The sequence below is a fragment of the Centruroides sculpturatus genome, unplaced genomic scaffold, assembly GCF_000671375.1.
Source record: "Centruroides sculpturatus isolate CEXI.00-Female unplaced genomic scaffold, Cexi_2.0 scaffold284, whole genome shotgun sequence".
Classification (NCBI taxonomy): domain Eukaryota; kingdom Metazoa; phylum Arthropoda; class Arachnida; order Scorpiones; family Buthidae; genus Centruroides; species Centruroides sculpturatus.
The window spans coordinates 545439-566458 of record NW_019384469.1 but is presented as its reverse complement, the minus strand read 5'-3'; the positions used below and the strand labels follow the sequence as shown (position 1 = coordinate 566458).

At 29.7% G+C, this 21020-nt stretch overlaps 1 protein-coding gene across 1 annotated transcript in view; it reads left to right on the top strand.

Moving 5' to 3' along the window:
* Positions 1–21020, top strand: part of LOC111621118 (ribonuclease 3-like) — a 72703-nt gene extending 51683 nt beyond the window's left edge. The window contains 8 exon segments of the mRNA XM_023363186.1: positions 5579–5682; positions 9949–10054; positions 10745–10877; positions 14235–14317; positions 14399–14505; positions 20593–20685; positions 20768–20820; positions 20917–21020. Coding sequence (XP_023218954.1) covers positions 5579–5682; positions 9949–10054; positions 10745–10877; positions 14235–14317; positions 14399–14505; positions 20593–20685; positions 20768–20820; positions 20917–21011 — 774 coding nt within the window. The 3' untranslated portion in view covers positions 21012–21020.

Below are 21020 nucleotides of genomic sequence, written 5' to 3'. Positions count from 1 at the left end.
CCTTCTTAGCTAAGCTTATCAGGAATAAACGCAAGTGCCTCACGGAAGCAGAACTATAAACTTATCAAACGCATCTGCAATTCTGTAAAGCGTGTGACCCCTCTACGCTATATATAGAATTAGGAAAAATACGGAGCATCGCATCTAATTCTATGCAGGTGATAAGAAAGAAATTAAGTAAAAAACTTCAATGGTTAATGAGCTCGTCACGCATACAAAGAAGAGTGGTAACAACCACTCCATATTATAATTATACGGAAGAGAACGTGCCCGTCGAAGTACACAGCATACTACAAAGGAGGCCCAAATATATCTCCCCTCCTAATAATACCGAACTTAATCAGTTAGTCCCAGCGGCGTTAGCAGCATTGAAATCCTGCCAGGTAGCGGCCATGTACCCACAAATGGAGTTAGAAATCGTCACGAAACTTGCGACGGTGAAATAAGTGTCCGGCGCGCCTAAGCGCCACATGAACCACAGGGCAGTAAAGCAATTCCTAGCTACGAATAACTTGAGGCTTCTGATCTCTGATAAGGACAAACGATTTGTTCTGTGCAAGGAGGACGATTTCATCTCTAGAGCCAATGAGTTCCTATCGCAATCACAATCACAGAGGATAAATGATGATCCAACACCAACAGTACTGCGAAGGACAAAGAAAATAATAGCCTCACCAGGAGTAGCTTCGACTCTAACTGGGTGCCTTGATCCTCCCACCAACGTAGCATGCCCTAGGCTATTCTTTCAACCGAAAACACATAAAGCAAACTGGCCGTTATGCTCACTGGTAAACAAGAGATCACATCCTACTTATTTCCTTGAAAAGGCGCTCACAAAGTTCTTGCGTGAACTTCTTCCGGAATCACCATATGTTACCCCGTCGTCTATAGCTGCCAAGTCCACCATTGCTTCCAATGTGAGAGGTACACATGAAGACTCCTACAACTTCTACAAATTGGATGTGGTGTCCCTATATCTTTCTGTACCAGTTTTTGAAGCCTTAATGCTTGCTAACTCCTTGATCATCAAAAAGGGTTTTAGTGTACAACAAGTGCTAGACATACGTGATGCACTGACTTTCATCACTGAGCACAATTATTTCCTTTTCAACAAGAGCATCTACTTGCAAAAACAAGGAGTTCCTATGGGCTCCCCGCTATCTGAAGTCTTGGCCGAGCTCATTATGGGCTAACCACTTTAGAAGAGTCAGGGGTTTATACGATACACCTAGAAAATCCGGCAACGGGCGATGTTACAAGATATATAGGAGCAACAACAAGAATGCTCGTCTCCCGCCTTGCTGAGCATCAGGATGACATAGCTAAACGAAGATGTTCTACAGAGCTCGCTAAAAAAGTTCTCGAGCAAGGATACAACCCGTTAATGCCCAGAACGGCAATAATTAAATGCTGCAACAATCGAAGGCTTGTGTTTATCTGGGAAGCGCTTCTCACAGCCACTTCAGAAGCATGCAATGTTCCCACCCTTCATCTACTTGGGGTGTGGATTGCCTTGTATTGGCGCCTAAAAAACAAAACACGCCCAACATCGTATCGCCAATGTGGTAGCATCTCCACGCATGCGCCGCTAGCATCGTAAAATATAAAGATTCGAAATATCAAAAATCATTTGCACGTTCGTAATGGAATTTCCGAACACCTGTTTGAAATTAAATATTATGTTCTTTTGGAACATCATGCACGTTTGTTTTATTAAAAACTTGTTCTTTTCGCCTGAAGACGACGGTTATACACTCGTCGAAAGTACTTGTGTTAATACTAAAGAAGCTTTATTAATGCTGAACTCAGTGAATTTGTACCCAGAAACTATTTAAAGCTAGTTTCTGATGTCAAAAACGACCTCCAATAGTTTTTTAATTTTTTTAATTAATAGATTTTATTATATATAAATTTAATTAAGTCAGGGGAGTCGGAAATCGCAACAAAAATTTTAATTTTTTAAAAATACAGTGGTACCTCGGTATACGCCTGCTTTAGAATACGTCCAATTCAGAATACGTCCTGTTTGGACGAAACAAATTTTGCTCGGTATATGACTTCTGTTTGGTATACGACTTAATTCAATTATATGCGCCATCTATGAACAAGTAGCACTATCGGTGTACTAGACCAGACTAGACGTTCGCAGTGCCATGGTTTATTACTTTGTTAAATTTCTTCTGATTTTAATTTGTAAGTAAAATTTTATTATTTTTATTAATCACGAATTGCAAAAAGGAAAATGAAAAGCAACAGTAAACTAAAAAAAAAAAATGACTAGAATTACAATGGAACTGAAAAAAGAGATTGTTGAGAAATATGAAGATGGCATGCGTGTTCAAGATTTAACTGTTGCGTACCGTATTCTGAGAACGAAGATATCAACAATCGTGAAAAATAAAGACATTATTAAATCTGCTAACGTTGGGAAAGGAGTTAAATCATTTTCTAAACAGAGATCAAAGACATTAGATCATGTTGAGAAATTGCTTTTGCTTTGGATAACTGAAAAACAGTGTGCTAGAGACAGCATATCAGAAGCAATTATTTGCGAGAAAGCTAAAAAGTTACATGCTGATCTCCATGAAAAATCAAGCAGGAACTAGCCAGGAAAGCGAGGTGTAAAAAGCCAGCCATTTTTTTTTTTTTTACGTGAGAACGGATTAACATTTTTACGTTACTTCTTATGGGAAAGGTTGGTTTGGTATACGTCCTATTCGGTATAAGTCCAAACATCAGGAACGGATTAAGGTCGTATACCGAGGTTCCACTGTATTTAAAAATATATGGCCAGCTAGTATTCACCCTACTATAAACCCATCGCCTCCCGAGACTTCTATGAGAATGTCCCAGAAAATCCAACTCCAGCTGTGTTCAAGGTCATCCAGCTGTGTAAACAATGACTCATCAGCTTCAGATTTCACAGAAAGGCAAGACAAAGGAAAATAAAATTTGAAGCTTTTTCTTCAAAATTAATGCATTTCTTTCGTTTTTTTTTCAGTTTTAAGTATTTTTTATGTTTAATTACATTAATATCAAAAATGTCTTCGTACGTAACGGGTTAATGTACAAATTATATTTAAGATTAAAATTACAAAAGCAAAAATTATTATTTTAGACAAAGGCTTTTCCAAAATTATTAAAAAAGTAAAAAGTGACTTTAATGCTTTTAATTATAAGACAAGAATTTTGCAAACTATAAAAGTTTATGCTTCTGATGAAATGATATTCATCAGTCAGAAACTTACACTAGACTGTTCCTTATAAACTACTACTGAAGCTTGAAGTTTTATCCTTTTTGTAGTTAAACTTCAGCTGTAACTACCATAATAGTCACATTTACATAAGTAAAAGCTTTTAGCAAGTTATAAAAAAAATCATAAAAAATGGGTTCATCACTTTAAATTAAGAAAAGAAAAAGAACTTGTGTTTTATATTTTATTTTACAAAAATCTTGGGTTATTTTAAACTTGGGAAGTTGAGATGCAAAATTTTATTTAAAAACCGTACTCCTAAAACATATAACACTAAAGCCATCATTTTATTGTGCATAAAAGTATACATAGAACATGTAATACTCAAGAAAACAATAGAAAATTGTCATTTTTGGAATATGATTAATCAGTTTTACAGTTTACAAACAGAAAAGCATTATAACTGCAAACACAGTTCTACACACTATATTCAGCTGCAAACAATACAATGAAATTAATTTAAACTGCAAAAAGATCTCATAACATCAGCAGATGTGAGATATATTTGGTTTTCATTAAAAACTCCAGCTTTTGTGACTGAAGAGACTCAGGAATTATATTTTGAATATCTGATTTGATATGAAATCTGTAATCAATATAAATACAGTAGAGCCTCGATTATCCGACCCCCGATTAACCGACCGTCCTAGTCGGAAAATTTCAAATGTCCACTAGTGATGTGGCGCTACAATATTTGGCTATGTCTTGGCTACTTTAATATTATTTTTACGTGTTTTAGCTGGCAACACTCATTCGACCATGAAAGGGAGCCAGTATTTAAACAAGGCTTAATTTTCTAATTTTTAACGATACAATAGCGACGATTATTATTTAAAAAAATTTTTGTTAGGCTTAACATCAATGAAAATTCAACGCAAAGTAGGTTAATAGCGATATACTAATATACTAATTACATGGGATATAATAATATACTACACTAATAATGGATTTTTTCATACTTTTTGGTTATCTGACTTTTCAATTATCTGACCAACCCCAGTCCCCAATTGAGTCGGATAATCGAGGCTCTACTGTAATATGATATTGTGTAATAATTGATAACAGACAATTAATAGTGTCAAAATATAATTATTAAATCAATAAAATTCTATATCAATAACAATTACAATAAATTACTGTATTTAAAGAGCTTTATTTCAATATTATTCTGAAATTTTATCTAGAAAGGCATTAGAAAACAAATTTCATTAATTCAAGATTTAAAAAACTAGGGAAAAAACACTGACTAGTATATGGGCCAATATGGTATATAAAAATTCTAAATACATCTATGATATGATAAACTTTGTTGGTAGTAGAGATACTAAATGAAGACCATCTATTTTTACTGTTTTTAAAATCACTGTCAATCAATTGATATTTTCTTCAAAGCATTCATAGCAAGAAACTTAAAATTTTAGAAAGGATTAATTTTCAAATTTAAAATTGTTTACAGTTAAATTTGTCAGCAAATCAAAAGCATAATTTAAATTTCTGAATATTAATTGGGTGGAATTTGAGGAGATTGGTTAGAAATTGCTTAATTAACTGTTGATAGTGGAACAAAGCTTAAAATTTAAAATACAAATAAATAAAATTCATGTACATTTTCAGTTTCAAAGTTTGCTAGCATTAGGCCATTAAATAAATTAATTTTTTAATTTCAATAGTAATTCTCAATATCAGTAACATTTAATGTCAATGACAATATTAGCTAGTATCCTTTTTTCTGTGTTTTTCAATATAAACAAAATACCCAATTTAAGTACAAAAATGGGGGAAAGTATAAAAAAATTCTTAGTGGTGTGAAAGGGAATACTAATACCCACTCCAAGTAATTGTAAACTTAATAAAGAACCATTTTGTGATACTTTGAAACAGTTTCTTATGTAAACAATGAAAAGGGAAGCACCTCATTTTCACAATTTTCATTATTATTATGATGATTTTTTGTTTTTAGACAGATTCAATGTGTTATATGAGAATAATTAAACTCTCAATGTATTATTATTATTTTATACATTTATTCATTTTGTTTTCTAATAAAAGGGCTTAAAATTTTTTAAAGCTTGTTAATACATTTTAAAATTTTTTCCTTCAGTACATATATTAACAATATCAAATTGTTTTGTATTATAAATATGCAAATTTTTGGGTAGTAATTTAATTTAATTTTGTTGGATAAATAAACTTAATTATATAAATTCATTTTTAGAAGAGTTTTATTAGAAATCAATGTGAATGATATGTAAATTTTCATATTCAGTTATAGAGCTGTTGTAAAATATTTTTGCAATAAAATTTATGATTTTTATTCTTTTTAGGAATTACATGAATTTGAAAAAGCAACTGGTATAGAATTTACACATATCCGTCTTCTGGCAAGGGCATTTACTCATAGAAGTGTTGGTTACAATAATCTTACACTGTAAGTTATTACAGATTTTATTGAATTTTACTTCCTCTTATATTCATATAAATAAAGATCTTTTTGTTCTTAAATTCACTACTGAATTAAATTTTATTTTATTCTATTAAAATTTTAATTATAAATTTTTGTATAGAACAATTTCAATCATTGTTATATGGAATATGATATAATAAAGAGATAATAAAGTGCACATAATTAGAATATTATATTGTCAATATAATAAATAAACAGTTTATATTTACTTTATATGCCTTTCTCAAGTATTTGAGAATGGCATAGAAAGTAACTCCAAATAATAGAAACTTTATTCTCCAAATGTGAATACTTAAAACAGCATTTCATAAGACTATAGCCTGGTACTCACATACAGCAACGGACAACAGAAACCATTGATGGAACAGCAAAATGATGTCACTTTTGCCTTCAAAGCTGATGGAATATGAAGTTGAAAATTTTCAATTTTTTCCATGGCAGAAAGTGGAATGGTAAAAATTAGACCAATAGGAAGGCCATTTGACAATGTCATCATAAAGATTACGTGGGATGATAGCATTCAAACTATGGTGGTGGGCAAGGCTAAAAAGCTTTATTTAGATACTAATATACTAATATATTTCATTTATATGCTATATTACTATTCGATTTAAATATTAATGTCAAATAGACATACTTACTGCATAAAGTATTCAAAATGTCGTAATCGTAATTCAGTTACAAAAGTATTTGATATTCCTAACTTTCAATGATTTTGAATATTTTTCCTATCCAAGTTCTTCGTTTTTGAGCATATTGTGATAAGATCATAGGCAAAATATAACAAAGCAATCCTGGTAGGTGCCATTTTCAACTACTGGCACATGGCCGTAGCAGCAGTTTATTTTTACGGTTGGCATATGGTACACATTTCAGGTTATTGATGATCACATTATTGTAGGATACTTTCCGCATCTACCGACTAGCAGCCAGTTATCTGCATGAGCAAAGCATCTTGATTGACACTGGTAGCAATACATACCAAAGAAAAAATATTCACAGGGGTTGCCCACAGGGCTCCAAGTCTGGCCCGTACCTCTGGAACATCTTATATAACAACCTCCTGAAGTTGCAAAACAACACTCCGTCTGAGTATGATGTTCTTATCCAGGGGTACGCGGACGACACGACTCTTCTTCTCAGTCATGTCAATCATAAGGTCCTCCAAGACAGGGTCAATGCCACGCTATTAAGGATCTCTGATTGGTGTGTGAATAACAAACTCATTATTAACTATAACAAATGTAATGTTTTGGTATTTCCCAAAGGGAATATTCTAAAAAAGGGCCCTAGTATTAAAATAGATAACATCAAGATCAAGAATGCTACCAGTGTGAGGTACCTTGGTATTGTATTTGACCCAAAGCTTAACTGGACAGAACACGTCCACTATGTGTATGAAAAGGCTGTCAAGGTAGCACAAGCGCTAAAAACAATCAGTAGAAATCAGTGGGGATATGGCCCTTCCTCAAGCAGAATTTTATACACTGCTGTAATTGAACCTATTGTGACATATGGGGCAGAAATTTGGGGTACATCAGTGACAAGGGTCCATATCAAAAGAAAATTACTTTCGATCCAAAGAATAATGGCCATTAACATCGCTAAGGCATACAAGACTGCCCCTACTGAGGCCTTACTGGTAATCAACCGAACTCCCCCCATAGACATCAAAATTAGAGAGATCCTCATCAGATTCAACTTAATTAAACTGGCTAACAACCAAATCAACCAAGACCATTTCAATGCCATTGTTGGTAAGGAAGAGTTCGCACAGGATCTAATTTCTTTAGCGGCCACTATTGCCACAAATGGCTTTGATAAATGTTCACCTAATCCTATTCACCCAAGCTTTACTCCTTCTGTATCCCTCGAGACAAGCAACAGTGACGATCAGGACATTTGTATCTTCACCGACGGATCCAAAACAGACCAAGGTGTTGGGAGTGCCTTTGTGGCTTACAAAGGCAAAGTCTGTCTTTATCAGATGTACAGGAAGTTGGCTCCGCATTGCACCATTAATCAAGCGGAGTCTTTGGCCATCAGTAATGCCATCGATTGGATCTCCAACACGAATCATAACCGGACTAACCACAACTTCAGAATCTATACCGACAGTCGCATTGCGCTTCAACAGATCGCCAAAATAAACACCACTCTACCCATTGTGAAGAAATGTCTTGGCAATCTTCAAGCCCTGAAGAAAGGAAACATCAACGTCTACTTTCACTGGATTAAAGGTCATTCAGGGAGTGCGGGGAATGATAGGGCTGATCTTCTCGCTCGTTGTGCATCCGCAAAATCTAATAGCTGCACCTACAACAAGATAAGTAGTAAGCATTTGAACAATCTCATCCACAACATCATTCTAAAGACTTGGCAAGTCAGGTGGGACAACGGTTCTACTGGGAGGCTTACCCACTGCTTCCTTCCTTGCCCCACTGACAGCATGCTTCATCCAAGATATCCCACATTTCAGTTGACACAGCTCCTAACTGGTCACGGAAACCTGAACACGTACCTAAAAAGGTTTCTCAATAAAACAGACGGACTCTGTGATTGCGATTTGAAGGAGGAGGAAGATCCTAAGCACATAATCTTCTTCTGCCCACACTACTCTACGCAACGCAAGGAGTTAATTCGTACCATCAAGGACAACGGCTTCCACTGGCCATGTATGCTTAAGGACTTGATTTCTGACAAGAAAAACTTTTCAGCGATAAAAAGATTTGCTACAGGTATCAGGAAGCTCGACTATTCCCACTCTGCAATCTATGATCACCCTCAACTGACCATCTAGAAGTTCATCGTCTCCTCTCTCTGTATGTGTCAACTGTGTAATCTAGAGTATATTGTTTTAATGGTTCATTCTGTAATAAATTGGATAAGCTGTTCTATATGTTCCGCAGTTTTATGTTTTACACCAAACAGCTTCATCTGTTTCCTCTATTAATGTACTTCTGCTAACTGAAGTTAATTTGTTTAATAGCTTTGCTTGTAATCTGTTATACATGTTTACATTGTTGCGCCTTTTCATTTGTGTTGTACCCATCTGGCTCATTCTGTATTGTTTACTGTCCACACTGTATTAATTTTCTTTTAAATATAGGCGATGCAAGGCGCCAATGGGTCCCATGACCCACCTTCCCTCACTTCCCACTATCCTATCACACTTATCCCCTCCTTCAGCCCCTCCTTACTCTCAACTTCTTCTACCCTATCTCCACTTCCTTCTTATCATGGGCTATACCTCCGAGTTCGGCCCTGTCTCTTTCCTAACGCTGTGAGTACATGCAACATTGAAAGATAGTGGAATAGCAACCATTTCTGTCGTCCACATTCTAATTATAATTTTCATGAACTTTCACAATTCATTTTTAAATGAACTATATTATAATAAATCCAAACAAACTGCACTGTGTTTAGAAATTCAATAATTTACTGTTTTGTTCTGGATTAATTTATATTTTTATAATTGTTTATTAAAAAGTAATATAGTAAATTTAAACATTTAATAGTCATTTTTAAACAAATTAAAAATTTTTTTACAAAATGTATTTTAGATATCTATTTTTAATGATATCTAAATAATAATAAATTACATTTAAAATATATCTTAGAAAAATCTTAGATATTTTTTAATGAAAATTTTTTAAATGTTAAAAAACTATTTTTGAAATTTAATTAGTTAATAAAATATAGAGATTTTTATTATTTGATGAAAAATTTCACTGTAAAAAATTATTCCATATAACTGTAAAATATTGTCATGGAAAAATGGTGAATCAAAGTTCAGGCATAAACATTTTTATTTATGTACAAAATTGCAGATATTAGACAGAGAAGTAATAGAATAGTCAAAATTTAAACAGAATATAAATTAACACTAAGAATAAGAAAAAGAAGAGTTGAAATAGTTTTGTAATTCTCTTGCAATACTGGCAGGTGAATTCTAAAATTATATTAATTCTTGAGTATGTTCTAAAGCATCCTTTTTCAAAAGCTGTTGTAACTCCTGCTAATTGGCTGAGAATTTTTGGCAACAGAAGTTCATTTTAATTTTTTAAAATAATTTTTTCAGGTTATTTTCTTAACCTTAAGGTTATTTTCATATTCAGGTTAATTTTATAACCAATATTTATTATCTAAGATATTGGATATATGAATTATTAATTAAAAGTTTTAAAAATTATTTAGTCACATTTAGATTTTTCTTTTTATAATTTTTAGAGGATCTAATCAGCGGTTAGAATTTCTAGGTGATACTGTATTACAGCTTGTTGCATCTGAATATTTATATAGGCATTTTCCAGAACATCATGAAGGACATTTATCAGTAAGTTTAATAAATATTTAAATATTTATAATATTATAATTTTGTTGTAATTAGAGTAACTTAACATGTAGAAAAGTACATATTAAATGAAATTATATGCATTTAAATATATAAAAAGTATGAGAAATTGAGCAAAATTGAAGAGGGATCTTTTGAACTATTCAACTTTAAACACTGAGCATTTATATACTTAGTAAAAAAATGTTTGAATCAAAAAATGAATTATGAATTATTATTCTCTCTCCCTTTATGTACAGAATACAACAAGTGGCATTCTTTATTGCAGTTCTTTCCTAGATACATGTGTCTGTGGAAACTGCTTTTCCAAAAAGTTAAAAATTTAGTTTAAAACTACTATAAAATTTTCAAAAATAAAAGTTTTATAAAATGCTTTGGTGGGGTTTTTTGTGTGTGCAAAACAAACCCACTCCATTTAAATTGTCAAAATCTGGCATCATAAGGACCAATGTAATGACCTATAGGAAATCTTGTATTTATTTCTGTTGATTAATTGTAGTCAAATGTTGTACGTGTTTAAAATTTATTATTTTAAATCTAAAATGTGCATTTTAGGAAAAAAGAATTTCTTTATTCTAATTTATTTTAATAAAAATTTGATAAAAAGATTTAAAACAACCTTTTCTTTCATTAACACATTACTTTTCATTACTGTATAATTTTTTAAACTAGTTATTACGAAGTTCATTGGTAAACAATCGTACTCAAGCAGTAGTCTGTGATGATTTAGGTATGGTTGATTATGCCATTTATCCTTATCCTAAAGGTGATTTAAAAACTAAAGATCGAGCAGATCTTCTTGAAGGTATGTAGTTTATTATCATCTTTTAAACAGTATTAGTTTTATTGAATAAGTGTATTTAATGAACTTATTTTGATTTTTATGATTGATATTAAACATTTATTAAATTGAGAGAAAACACTTTGTTCTTTTTTTACTATATTAAAATGCTTCATCAAGTTATATATAAATGATCTTCAATTCTATAACTTTCTATGATTAAATTTTTATTACAGTAGAACCTCCATTATCCGGACCTCCATTATCCGGATTTTCGATTATCCGGATTGTTCAAAATAAACAAAAATTTTACGAATTTGCTGATTTGCACTTGGCGAATTATGACACTGTTTATGTACGTGATGNCCCAATTGGTCCGGATAATCGAAGTTCTACTGTATTTATATGATTAAAATTTCAAAAATATTAAATAAAAAGGAAAGTCAGTAAATAGGTCACAAACTGATATGTAACTAAAAAAATGACAATAATTTGTAAAAAGTGTTATTAAATGTTAGCATAATTCACTTTGATGATTAATTGAGGTAGCAGATTCTGTATTGCATGCACATGTTTAAACAGGTTTTTCAGTTCAGAGTACTTGACTTGGACTTGTTCAGTCTTTTCATTTTTACTTGGATTTGACATTTGATCTAAAATATGATGAGTCCAAGTGTAAAGTTCATGTATTTTAACAGCATTAAATAAAAATCAGTTGTTGATTGTTAAAACATTATTAGTAAAAATGTAAGGAAAGTAAATGTAATTAGTAAAGATAATCTGCTATTTGTATTTTACCATTATAAATCAGTAAAGATAAAATACAACTAGCTTAGTTTTGTCATCATATTTACAATACTGTCATTTCAGCTTGCCCTACAGAATTTTTAAGACACCTTGAGACTTTGCAGTGCACAAAGTTAAAATAGCACAAACCATAAATAGAAACTGCATTCTGATTCAGAAAATGATCAAATATTTTTTACAAATCTGGCAATACTGTTTGCAAAGTATGAGTATTTCTGTTATGTTCATTTACTTCATAAAGATTTAAAAGAAAAGCAGTTAGAAGTAAAAGCTACCAAAGAAATCAAATGTTTGGAAATTCTTTAAGGCAGTTTCAAAGTCAGAAACTTGATGGCCAGGTGGTAAGCATGAAGGTTCTGTTAAGGCATCAGCATACCATTCTAGGCATCTGAGATCTAGTCCAGGATAAACTCTCCTGAAATTTTTTATGGGTGATCTATCCAGATAAGTTGGGTCCCATTCCTTTCCACCCAGCTGCTCCATTGTGGCCTGGCTGAATTGCACAATGGATATGGAAAAACGATCCTCTTAATGCCAATAGGGCAAAAAGAGTAAAAAGAAAAACTATACTTTAAGTGAAATATTACTCATATTTATAATAAACTTTCTACATATTTATTGATATTTGATTCATTTCTGTTTAAGATATCTTGTTTCATATAATAGTGGTTTATTTTATGCACATTTGAGATGTCATGAAAAAGTATTGTCACAAACAACAATAATTTGGTAATTACTCATACAATTAAAAGATGTTTTCAAAATAGGATGTGAATTTTAATTATTTAATTGTATTTGCTAAATGTATGAAATATTGATATATATATATATATATAGGCCTAAGTAAAAAATAACTAAACTAGACAAAAATACTTTATTTGGACTTTGTTAAAAATATATAGATTTTTTTGTTGTTTGAATGTATCATATATGCCAAAGTTCAATAAACAAAAATCCATATATAGTATTTAAACACAAACTTGGACTTAGAAGTCTAGACTTAACTCAGACTCAAACTTGTCAAGTCTCAATATGCCAAGTTTTGCCAAACTCTGATGTCCATCTCAATTTAAAATGACAACTGTGCTTGTACAGTTGAAGAGTATTAAGCTATTGTGCATTTCTTATGGGAAAAAGGATTTTCTGCAAAAGAAATTAAAAGGAAAGATTTCATGTGTACATTGAGAAGTGTTTATTGCATAAAGCAGTGTATAATTGGGTTGATAAATTTTCTCAAGGACACTCAAAAGTTGCTGATGAAAGCTGACCAGGTTGACCTGAAATTGCAAGAGAAGTAATTGTGCATTAGGTGGGATGATTTGAGTTGATATGAGTTTATAGGCAAGTAAATGTAGATAGTGTAGTAACTGCCCTAGGTTGTTCTGATGGTTTAGCCTACACCATGATGCATCATCATTTGAATTTCTAAAATGTGTATGCATGGTGTATGCCCCAGAGAAGTTATGGAAGAACACAAAATGGCCTGTCCTTGCAGCATCTTGCTCAGTGTGAAGATGGACAAGACATAGTTAACAGGATAAAGCTAAAAATTATTATAAATTACAAAAAGTATGATGGATTATTGGATCATAAAAAACAGCAGGGGCTTTATTCCTATCTATATCATCATACTTTGTTAGAAAAACATCTTATTTTAGATTTTTATTAATATTTTTGAATTAATTAATATATATAATTTTTTACTTTTTCAGTTTCTGTACAGTAAATTAAGTAAATCTATAACTTACGACTTTTATCTTCTTTTCACATTAACATGTACAGCAGATAAATATGAAAAATGTTCAAGAATTTAATCATATCAATGATGCCTTAAACTTTTTTATATGGTGTGGCTCATGGTGATGTAGCAATACAGTGCTGGACTTTTGGATAACTACTGGGATCAAATCTCAATGGTTATTGATATGTGTGAGTCTGAGATCCATCTAGTCTCCTTTCCAATGGATATCTGAAGGGTGATTTCTGGAGAGTAAAATTAGCATCAACATTGGGCTAACTAATCTATTCATTTCTTTAGTAGGGTTGTGAATAGAGAAGACCATACATTCTTGCTTCCTGATATGCCTTTATAGCACTTTCAGGGAAACTGAATTGTTACCTTAATCTTTATTATATGGCAATTTTTACTTTTTTATCTCTTCATCTACTGTTATATTTCTAAACTTTCATAATTTCTAATTATTTTCAACAGTTTTGAATTCTTTAAGAATATTTTCAGTATATAAGATATGTAATGCAACATTCTATTTTTGTGATAAGATAATAGCTGTTCAATTTATTCTATTGATTGTTTTTATTATTGAAAAATAATCACACAACTCCAAAAGTTTAGAATGAATGCAAATGTGAAAATGCTTTTATGATAAAAAATTTATCTGAATTCAAGTTATTCTTGAATTGTTTATTTTGATTAAATGTCAAGATTTGTTCATCAATAACTTTCCACTGAGTCTCTATGTATCTAGTTATTTAAAAAATTGTTTATATTTCGGTTTATAATAGAAGTTATTACATTTCTATAAAATATAAAATAATTTTTTATAAAATTTTTAGCATTTCTAGGAGCATTATATGTAGATAAAGATCTTGAATATTGTCAAGTTTTCTGTCAAGTGTGTTTTTTCCCACGTTTACAGGTACAAAATGAATAATTGAACTAAATTTCTGTAAATATATGTTAAAATAGCAATAAACTAGTTTTTCTATAAAATCTTTAGGATTTCATTATGAATCAAGATTGGAATGATCCAAAATCAAAACTACAACAGTGTTGTTTAACATTAAGAACTATGGATGGTGGAGAACCAGATATTCCTGTTTACAAGTTAGTATTCCTTGTTTGCATATTGATAAATTAAGCTACTATTGTGTAATCCAGAATTGTAAATATATTATTCTATTATGTTAATGTTTTATCATATTTTGTATGATATTTTGGTGAGAAACAAATCTGATTTACTGTTGATAAAAACATATGATTTGAAAAATGGTTAGTTTAACACTAGACAAGATTATCATCTATTATTTGCTGAGATTGGTGGATGTTACATGTTTTAAACTTTACTAGCTCAGTTTACATAATTCTATACAAACATTTTAGGCTGACTAGTTTATCTCTATACATGTCTAGTCAAAATTGTGTGTGTGTGTATATATATATATATACAATGTAATTTTGACTAGACATGTATAGAGATAAACTAGTCAGCCTAAAATGTTTGTATAGAATTATGTAAACTGAGCTAGTAAAGTTTAAATATATATATATATATTATTCACTACAACAGTAAACAGATTAGAATCTATTGACCAAGTGCAAATTAATAAGTTTTGATCATACTTTTTACATTTAATAGTCAAATTCAATCTATTTTCTCTCTCCTTCACAGTATTACTGTATATTCTATACTTTAGTGTTAGTTCAGAAAATGTTCTCAACTATGTATTAGTACCTCTGCACATATTTACAATCACATTACATCTCAATATTCTGTGGTTATTAATACTCTTGTAAAAATCTCTTAATTAATGAACCACCACTACAGTCAATTTTTTAAAACAATTTCCAAATTCAACATTTAATCTTTAGAAGTTCAATTATCAGAAGCAAAAGGATGTTTTATTTTTTCTTGTTTTGTTTGTTTGTTTACTGAAGAAGAAATATTGCCTATTGATACACTAAAATAATAAAAATTACTTATCTTTTTAAAAGGCATATTCATATTTAATCTTAGTATTTACATTATTTTTGTTGTGATTAAATTTTCAATTTTGTATACAAAAACCTCCACCACTATAAAATTCAGCCAAGTGTATCACTGTGATTAACTTGGCAACAANGCTGAATTGCACAATGGATATGGAAAAACGATCCTCTTAATGCCAATAGGGCAAAAAGAGTAAAAAGAAAAACTATACTTTAAGTGAAATATTACTCATATTTATAATAAACTTTCTACATATTTATTGATATTTGATTCATTTCTGTTTAAGATATCTTGTTTCATATAATAGTGGTTTATTTTATGCACATTTGAGATGTCATGAAAAAGTATTGTCACAAACAACAATAATTTGGTAATTACTCATACAATTAAAAGATGTTTTCAAAATAGGATGTGAATTTTAATTATTTAATTGTATTTGCTAAATGTATGAAATATTGATATATATATATATATATAGGCCTAAGTAAAAAATAACTAAACTAGACAAAAATACTTTATTTGGACTTTGTTAAAAATATATAGATTTTTTTGTTGTTTGAATGTATCATATATGCCAAAGTTCAATAAACAAAAATCCATATATAGTATTTAAACACAAACTTGGACTTAGAAGTCTAGACTTAACTCAGACTCAAACTTGTCAAGTCTCAATATGCCAAGTTTTGCCAAACTCTGATGTCCATCTCAATTTAAAATGACAACTGTGCTTGTACAGTTGAAGAGTATTAAGCTATTGTGCATTTCTTATGGGAAAAAGGATTTTCTGCAAAAGAAATTAAAAGGAAAGATTTCATGTGTACATTGAGAAGTGTTTATTGCATAAAGCAGTGTATAATTGGGTTGATAAATTTTCTCAAGGACACTCAAAAGTTGCTGATGAAAGCTGACCAGGTTGACCTGAAATTGCAAGAGAAGTAATTGTGCATTAGGTGGGATGATTTGAGTTGATATGAGTTTATAGGCAAGTAAATGTAGATAGTGTAGTAACTGCCCTAGGTTGTTCTGATGGTTTAGCCTACACCATGATGCATCATCATTTGAATTTCTAAAATGTGTATGCATGGTGTATGCCCCAGAGAAGTTATGGAAGAACACAAAATGGCCTGTCCTTGCAGCATCTTGCTCAGTGTGAAGATGGACAAGACATAGTTAACAGGATAAAGCTAAAAATTATTATAAATTACAAAAAGTATGATGGATTATTGGATCATAAAAAACAGCAGGGGCTTTATTCCTATCTATATCATCATACTTTGTTAGAAAAACATCTTATTTTAGATTTTTATTAATATTTTTGAATTAATTAATATATATAATTTTTTACTTTTTCAGTTTCTGTACAGTAAATTAAGTAAATCTATAACTTACGACTTTTATCTTCTTTTCACATTAACATGTACAGCAGATAAATATGAAAAATGTTCAAGAATTTAATCATATCAATGATGCCTTAAACTTTTTTATATGGTGTGGCTCATGGTGATGTAGCAATACAGTGCTGGACTTTTGGATAACTACTGGGATCAAATCTCAATGGTTATTGATATGTGTGAGTCTGAGATCCATCTAGTCTCCTTTCCAATGGATATCTGAAGGGTGATTTCTGGAGAGTAAAATTAGCATCAACATTGGGCTAACTAATCTATTCATTTCTTTAGTAGGGTTGTGAATAGAGAAGACCATACATTCTTGCTTCCTGATATGCCTTTATAGCACTTTCAGGGAAACTGAATTGTTACCTTAATCTTTATTATATGGCAATTTTTACTTTTTTATCTCTTCATCTACTGTTATATTTCTAAACTTTCATAATTTCTAATTATTTTCAACAGTTTTGAATTCTTTAAGAATATTTTCAGTATATAAGATATGTAATGCAACATTCTATTTTTGTGATAAGATAATAGCTGTTCAATTTATTCTATTGATTGTTTTTATTATTGAAAAATAATCACACAACTCCAAAAGTTTAGAATGAATGCAAATGTGAAAATGCTTTTATGATAAAAAATTTATCTGAATTCAAGTTATTCTTGAATTGTTTATTTTGATTAAATGTCAAGATTTGTTCATCAATAACTTTCCACTGAGTCTCTATGTATCTAGTTATTTAAAAAATTGTTTATATTTCGGTTTATAATAGAAGTTATTACATTTCTATAAAATATAAAATAATTTTTTATAAAATTTTTAGCATTTCTAGGAGCATTATATGTAGATAAAGATCTTGAATATTGTCAAGTTTTCTGTCAAGTGTGTTTTTTCCCACGTTTACAGGTACAAAATGAATAATTGAACTAAATTTCTGTAAATATATGTTAAAATAGCAATAAACTAGTTTTTCTATAAAATCTTTAGGATTTCATTATGAATCAAGATTGGAATGATCCAAAATCAAAACTACAACAGTGTTGTTTAACATTAAGAACTATGGATGGTGGAGAACCAGATATTCCTGTTTACAAGTTAGTATTCCTTGTTTGCATATTGATAAATTAAGCTACTATTGTGTAATCCAGAATTGTAAATATATTATTCTATTATGTTAATGTTTTATCATATTTTGTATGATATTTTGGTGAGAAACAAATCTGATTTACTGTTGATAAAAACATATGATTTGAAAAATGGTTAGTTTAACACTAGACAAGATTATCATCTATTATTTGCTGAGATTGGTGGATGTTACATGTTTTAAACTTTACTAGCTCAGTTTACATAATTCTATACAAACATTTTAGGCTGACTAGTTTATCTCTATACATGTCTAGTCAAAATTGTGTGTGTGTGTATATATATATATATACAATGTAATTTTGACTAGACATGTATAGAGATAAACTAGTCAGCCTAAAATGTTTGTATAGAATTATGTAAACTGAGCTAGTAAAGTTTAAATATATATATATATATTATTCACTACAACAGTAAACAGATTAGAATCTATTGACCAAGTGCAAATTAATAAGTTTTGATCATACTTTTTACATTTAATAGTCAAATTCAATCTATTTTCTCTCTCCTTCACAGTATTACTGTATATTCTATACTTTAGTGTTAGTTCAGAAAATGTTCTCAACTATGTATTAGTACCTCTGCACATATTTACAATCACATTACATCTCAATATTCTGTGGTTATTAATACTCTTGTAAAAATCTCTTAATTAATGAACCACCACTACAGTCAATTTTTTAAAACAATTTCCAAATTCAACATTTAATCTTTAGAAGTTCAATTATCAGAAGCAAAAGGATGTTTTATTTTTTCTTGTTTTGTTTGTTTGTTTACTGAAGAAGAAATATTGCCTATTGATACACTAAAATAATAAAAATTACTTATCTTTTTAAAAGGCATATTCATATTTAATCTTAGTATTTACATTATTTTTGTTGTGATTAAATTTAACTTTATTTTTAATTATAATAATATAATATTGCATATGTTTAGTTAAATTAATGTAATAATACTGCAAGAATGTGTGCATCAGCTCATAGACTTTATTTTTTGCATTTTTATGCATTAAAAAAATCACTTTAAAAATAAATATTGCTTTGCAAAGCTAAAGATTATAATAAAATACTTTAATTGAACAAAACTACATGCACAAAAGATTAGTTTTTCAAGCAAGTTTTTGATCTAATCAAAACTTGCTTATTTTTTTATATCGGTTTTTTGCTCATCATCATAATCTATTGTATAGAATAAAAATTCTATTACCACAAAAATATAATTTAAACAAAATATTATGAAACAGTAAGAAATTAAAAAAAAAACAAAAAAATAACAAAAAAATAAAACTATTGTTTTGTGGAACATAACATTATAATATCAGGGCATATAACCAGACAATATAAAAATTATAGCAGAGATAAATTATGTTTTCTTGGTAATAGTTTTTATTCATTACACTGGTTTCTGATGATGATTCAAGTAACTCAAAACTACAAACATAGATTATATTTGTAGTTTTGCTTCATTGAAGCATTTTATTATTGAATTTGATAAATATAGGGTTTTTAATTATTAATTATAGAGAATTGCATTGTTAATAATTTCTTTCTTTATCCCTTCGAACAATGTTTATTATAAATAGAAATCTAAGTTGGATCTTAGATTTCTATTTATAATAAATCAACACTAATAATCTTAATAAAGACAGGAACCTCAAGATTCAAAGCAAACATCTAATACAATCTAAAATTAATTTAAGCTTTCAAAAAGTTTCATGTAAAATTCCCATATGGTAAAATTTAAAATCCAGAACATGTTAAGATATTTGTGGATGTAGAAAGTACCTTAACAACAACTCTAGTCAGGGGATATGTGCAGCTTTACTAAGAAATTGATGACTGAAGAGGATTGCTAGAGATACTCAAAATGCATCTCATCATAAAAATGAAATAAAGTTGTTTCATCACTCAAGCCTCGTCTTGTGTTCTTTTAGAAGAACAAAGAAAAAAATTTAGAGTTGTAAACTTTGTTAAAGATTATTTATTATATACTTTTTCAGTTTATTTAAACGTTTTTCAGGTAAAGGTTTGAATAAATATAGTTTAATAATGGAATACACTGAACTATGGAATAAATTATAAAAAAATATTTATCAATATTATCACTATTGTTACAAGGTACTTTATTTCTAAATACACTAGACTCAGAACAATATAATCAATTTTCATTTTGTTTGTAATATTTACATTTCACCCTTGCAAATATTCCTATTTAGTTTCTTACTTAAAAAAGCTTTGAAGTTTTTTTCATTGAGAATTAATCTTACTCGTACATAGACTCATCGTAATTATGTTTTCTTTTCTTGTTTAAAAATTATTTATGATAACATTTCTTCTGTTTTTTGTTCACTGAGGAAACATTATCATAACCAATTTTTAAATAAGAGAAAAAAATGTAATTGTGATGAGTCTATGTAAGATTAATTCTTAATGGAAAAAAAATGAAAGTACCATTATATATTGTTTTTATAAAATGTTTCTGAATTAGTCATAATAAAGTTAATTTAAACCAAATAAAATTAAATACTTCTATAATGTTAATCTAAATTTTTTAAGTCAAGATTTTCAATAATATATCTGCAGATATATTTTGAATTATTATTGCAATAAACTTAAAATATATTATGAGTAGTAAACAGAACTGAAGTATAATTTGTAATTAATTTTTAGAGTAATTGAATGTAAAGGACCAACAAATACTAGAGTATATACCGTTGCTGTGTATTTTAGAGGTGAGCGTCTGGCTACTGGCTTTGGACACAGGTAAATTAGACAGAGTGAAAATATTTAAACAATTAAAATTGTAATATTTAATCATTTTAATACAAATTTTATTGTATATTAGTATTCAACAAGCAGAAATGGCTGCTGCTTCAAATGCATTAGATTCTTCAAAAGGTACTTATTTACTTAAGTTTTTTAATATAATTAATTAAATAATTATTATATTATTAAGTCACAACATGAATTTGTCAAAAATTTAATTTATTTCAGCCAATCTCTTCCCACAACTTGGTCATCAGAAGAGGGTTATTGAACGTAGCATGAAACAACAAGATCATCATTTAAAACAGAAAGAAAATCCTTAAAATTTTAAT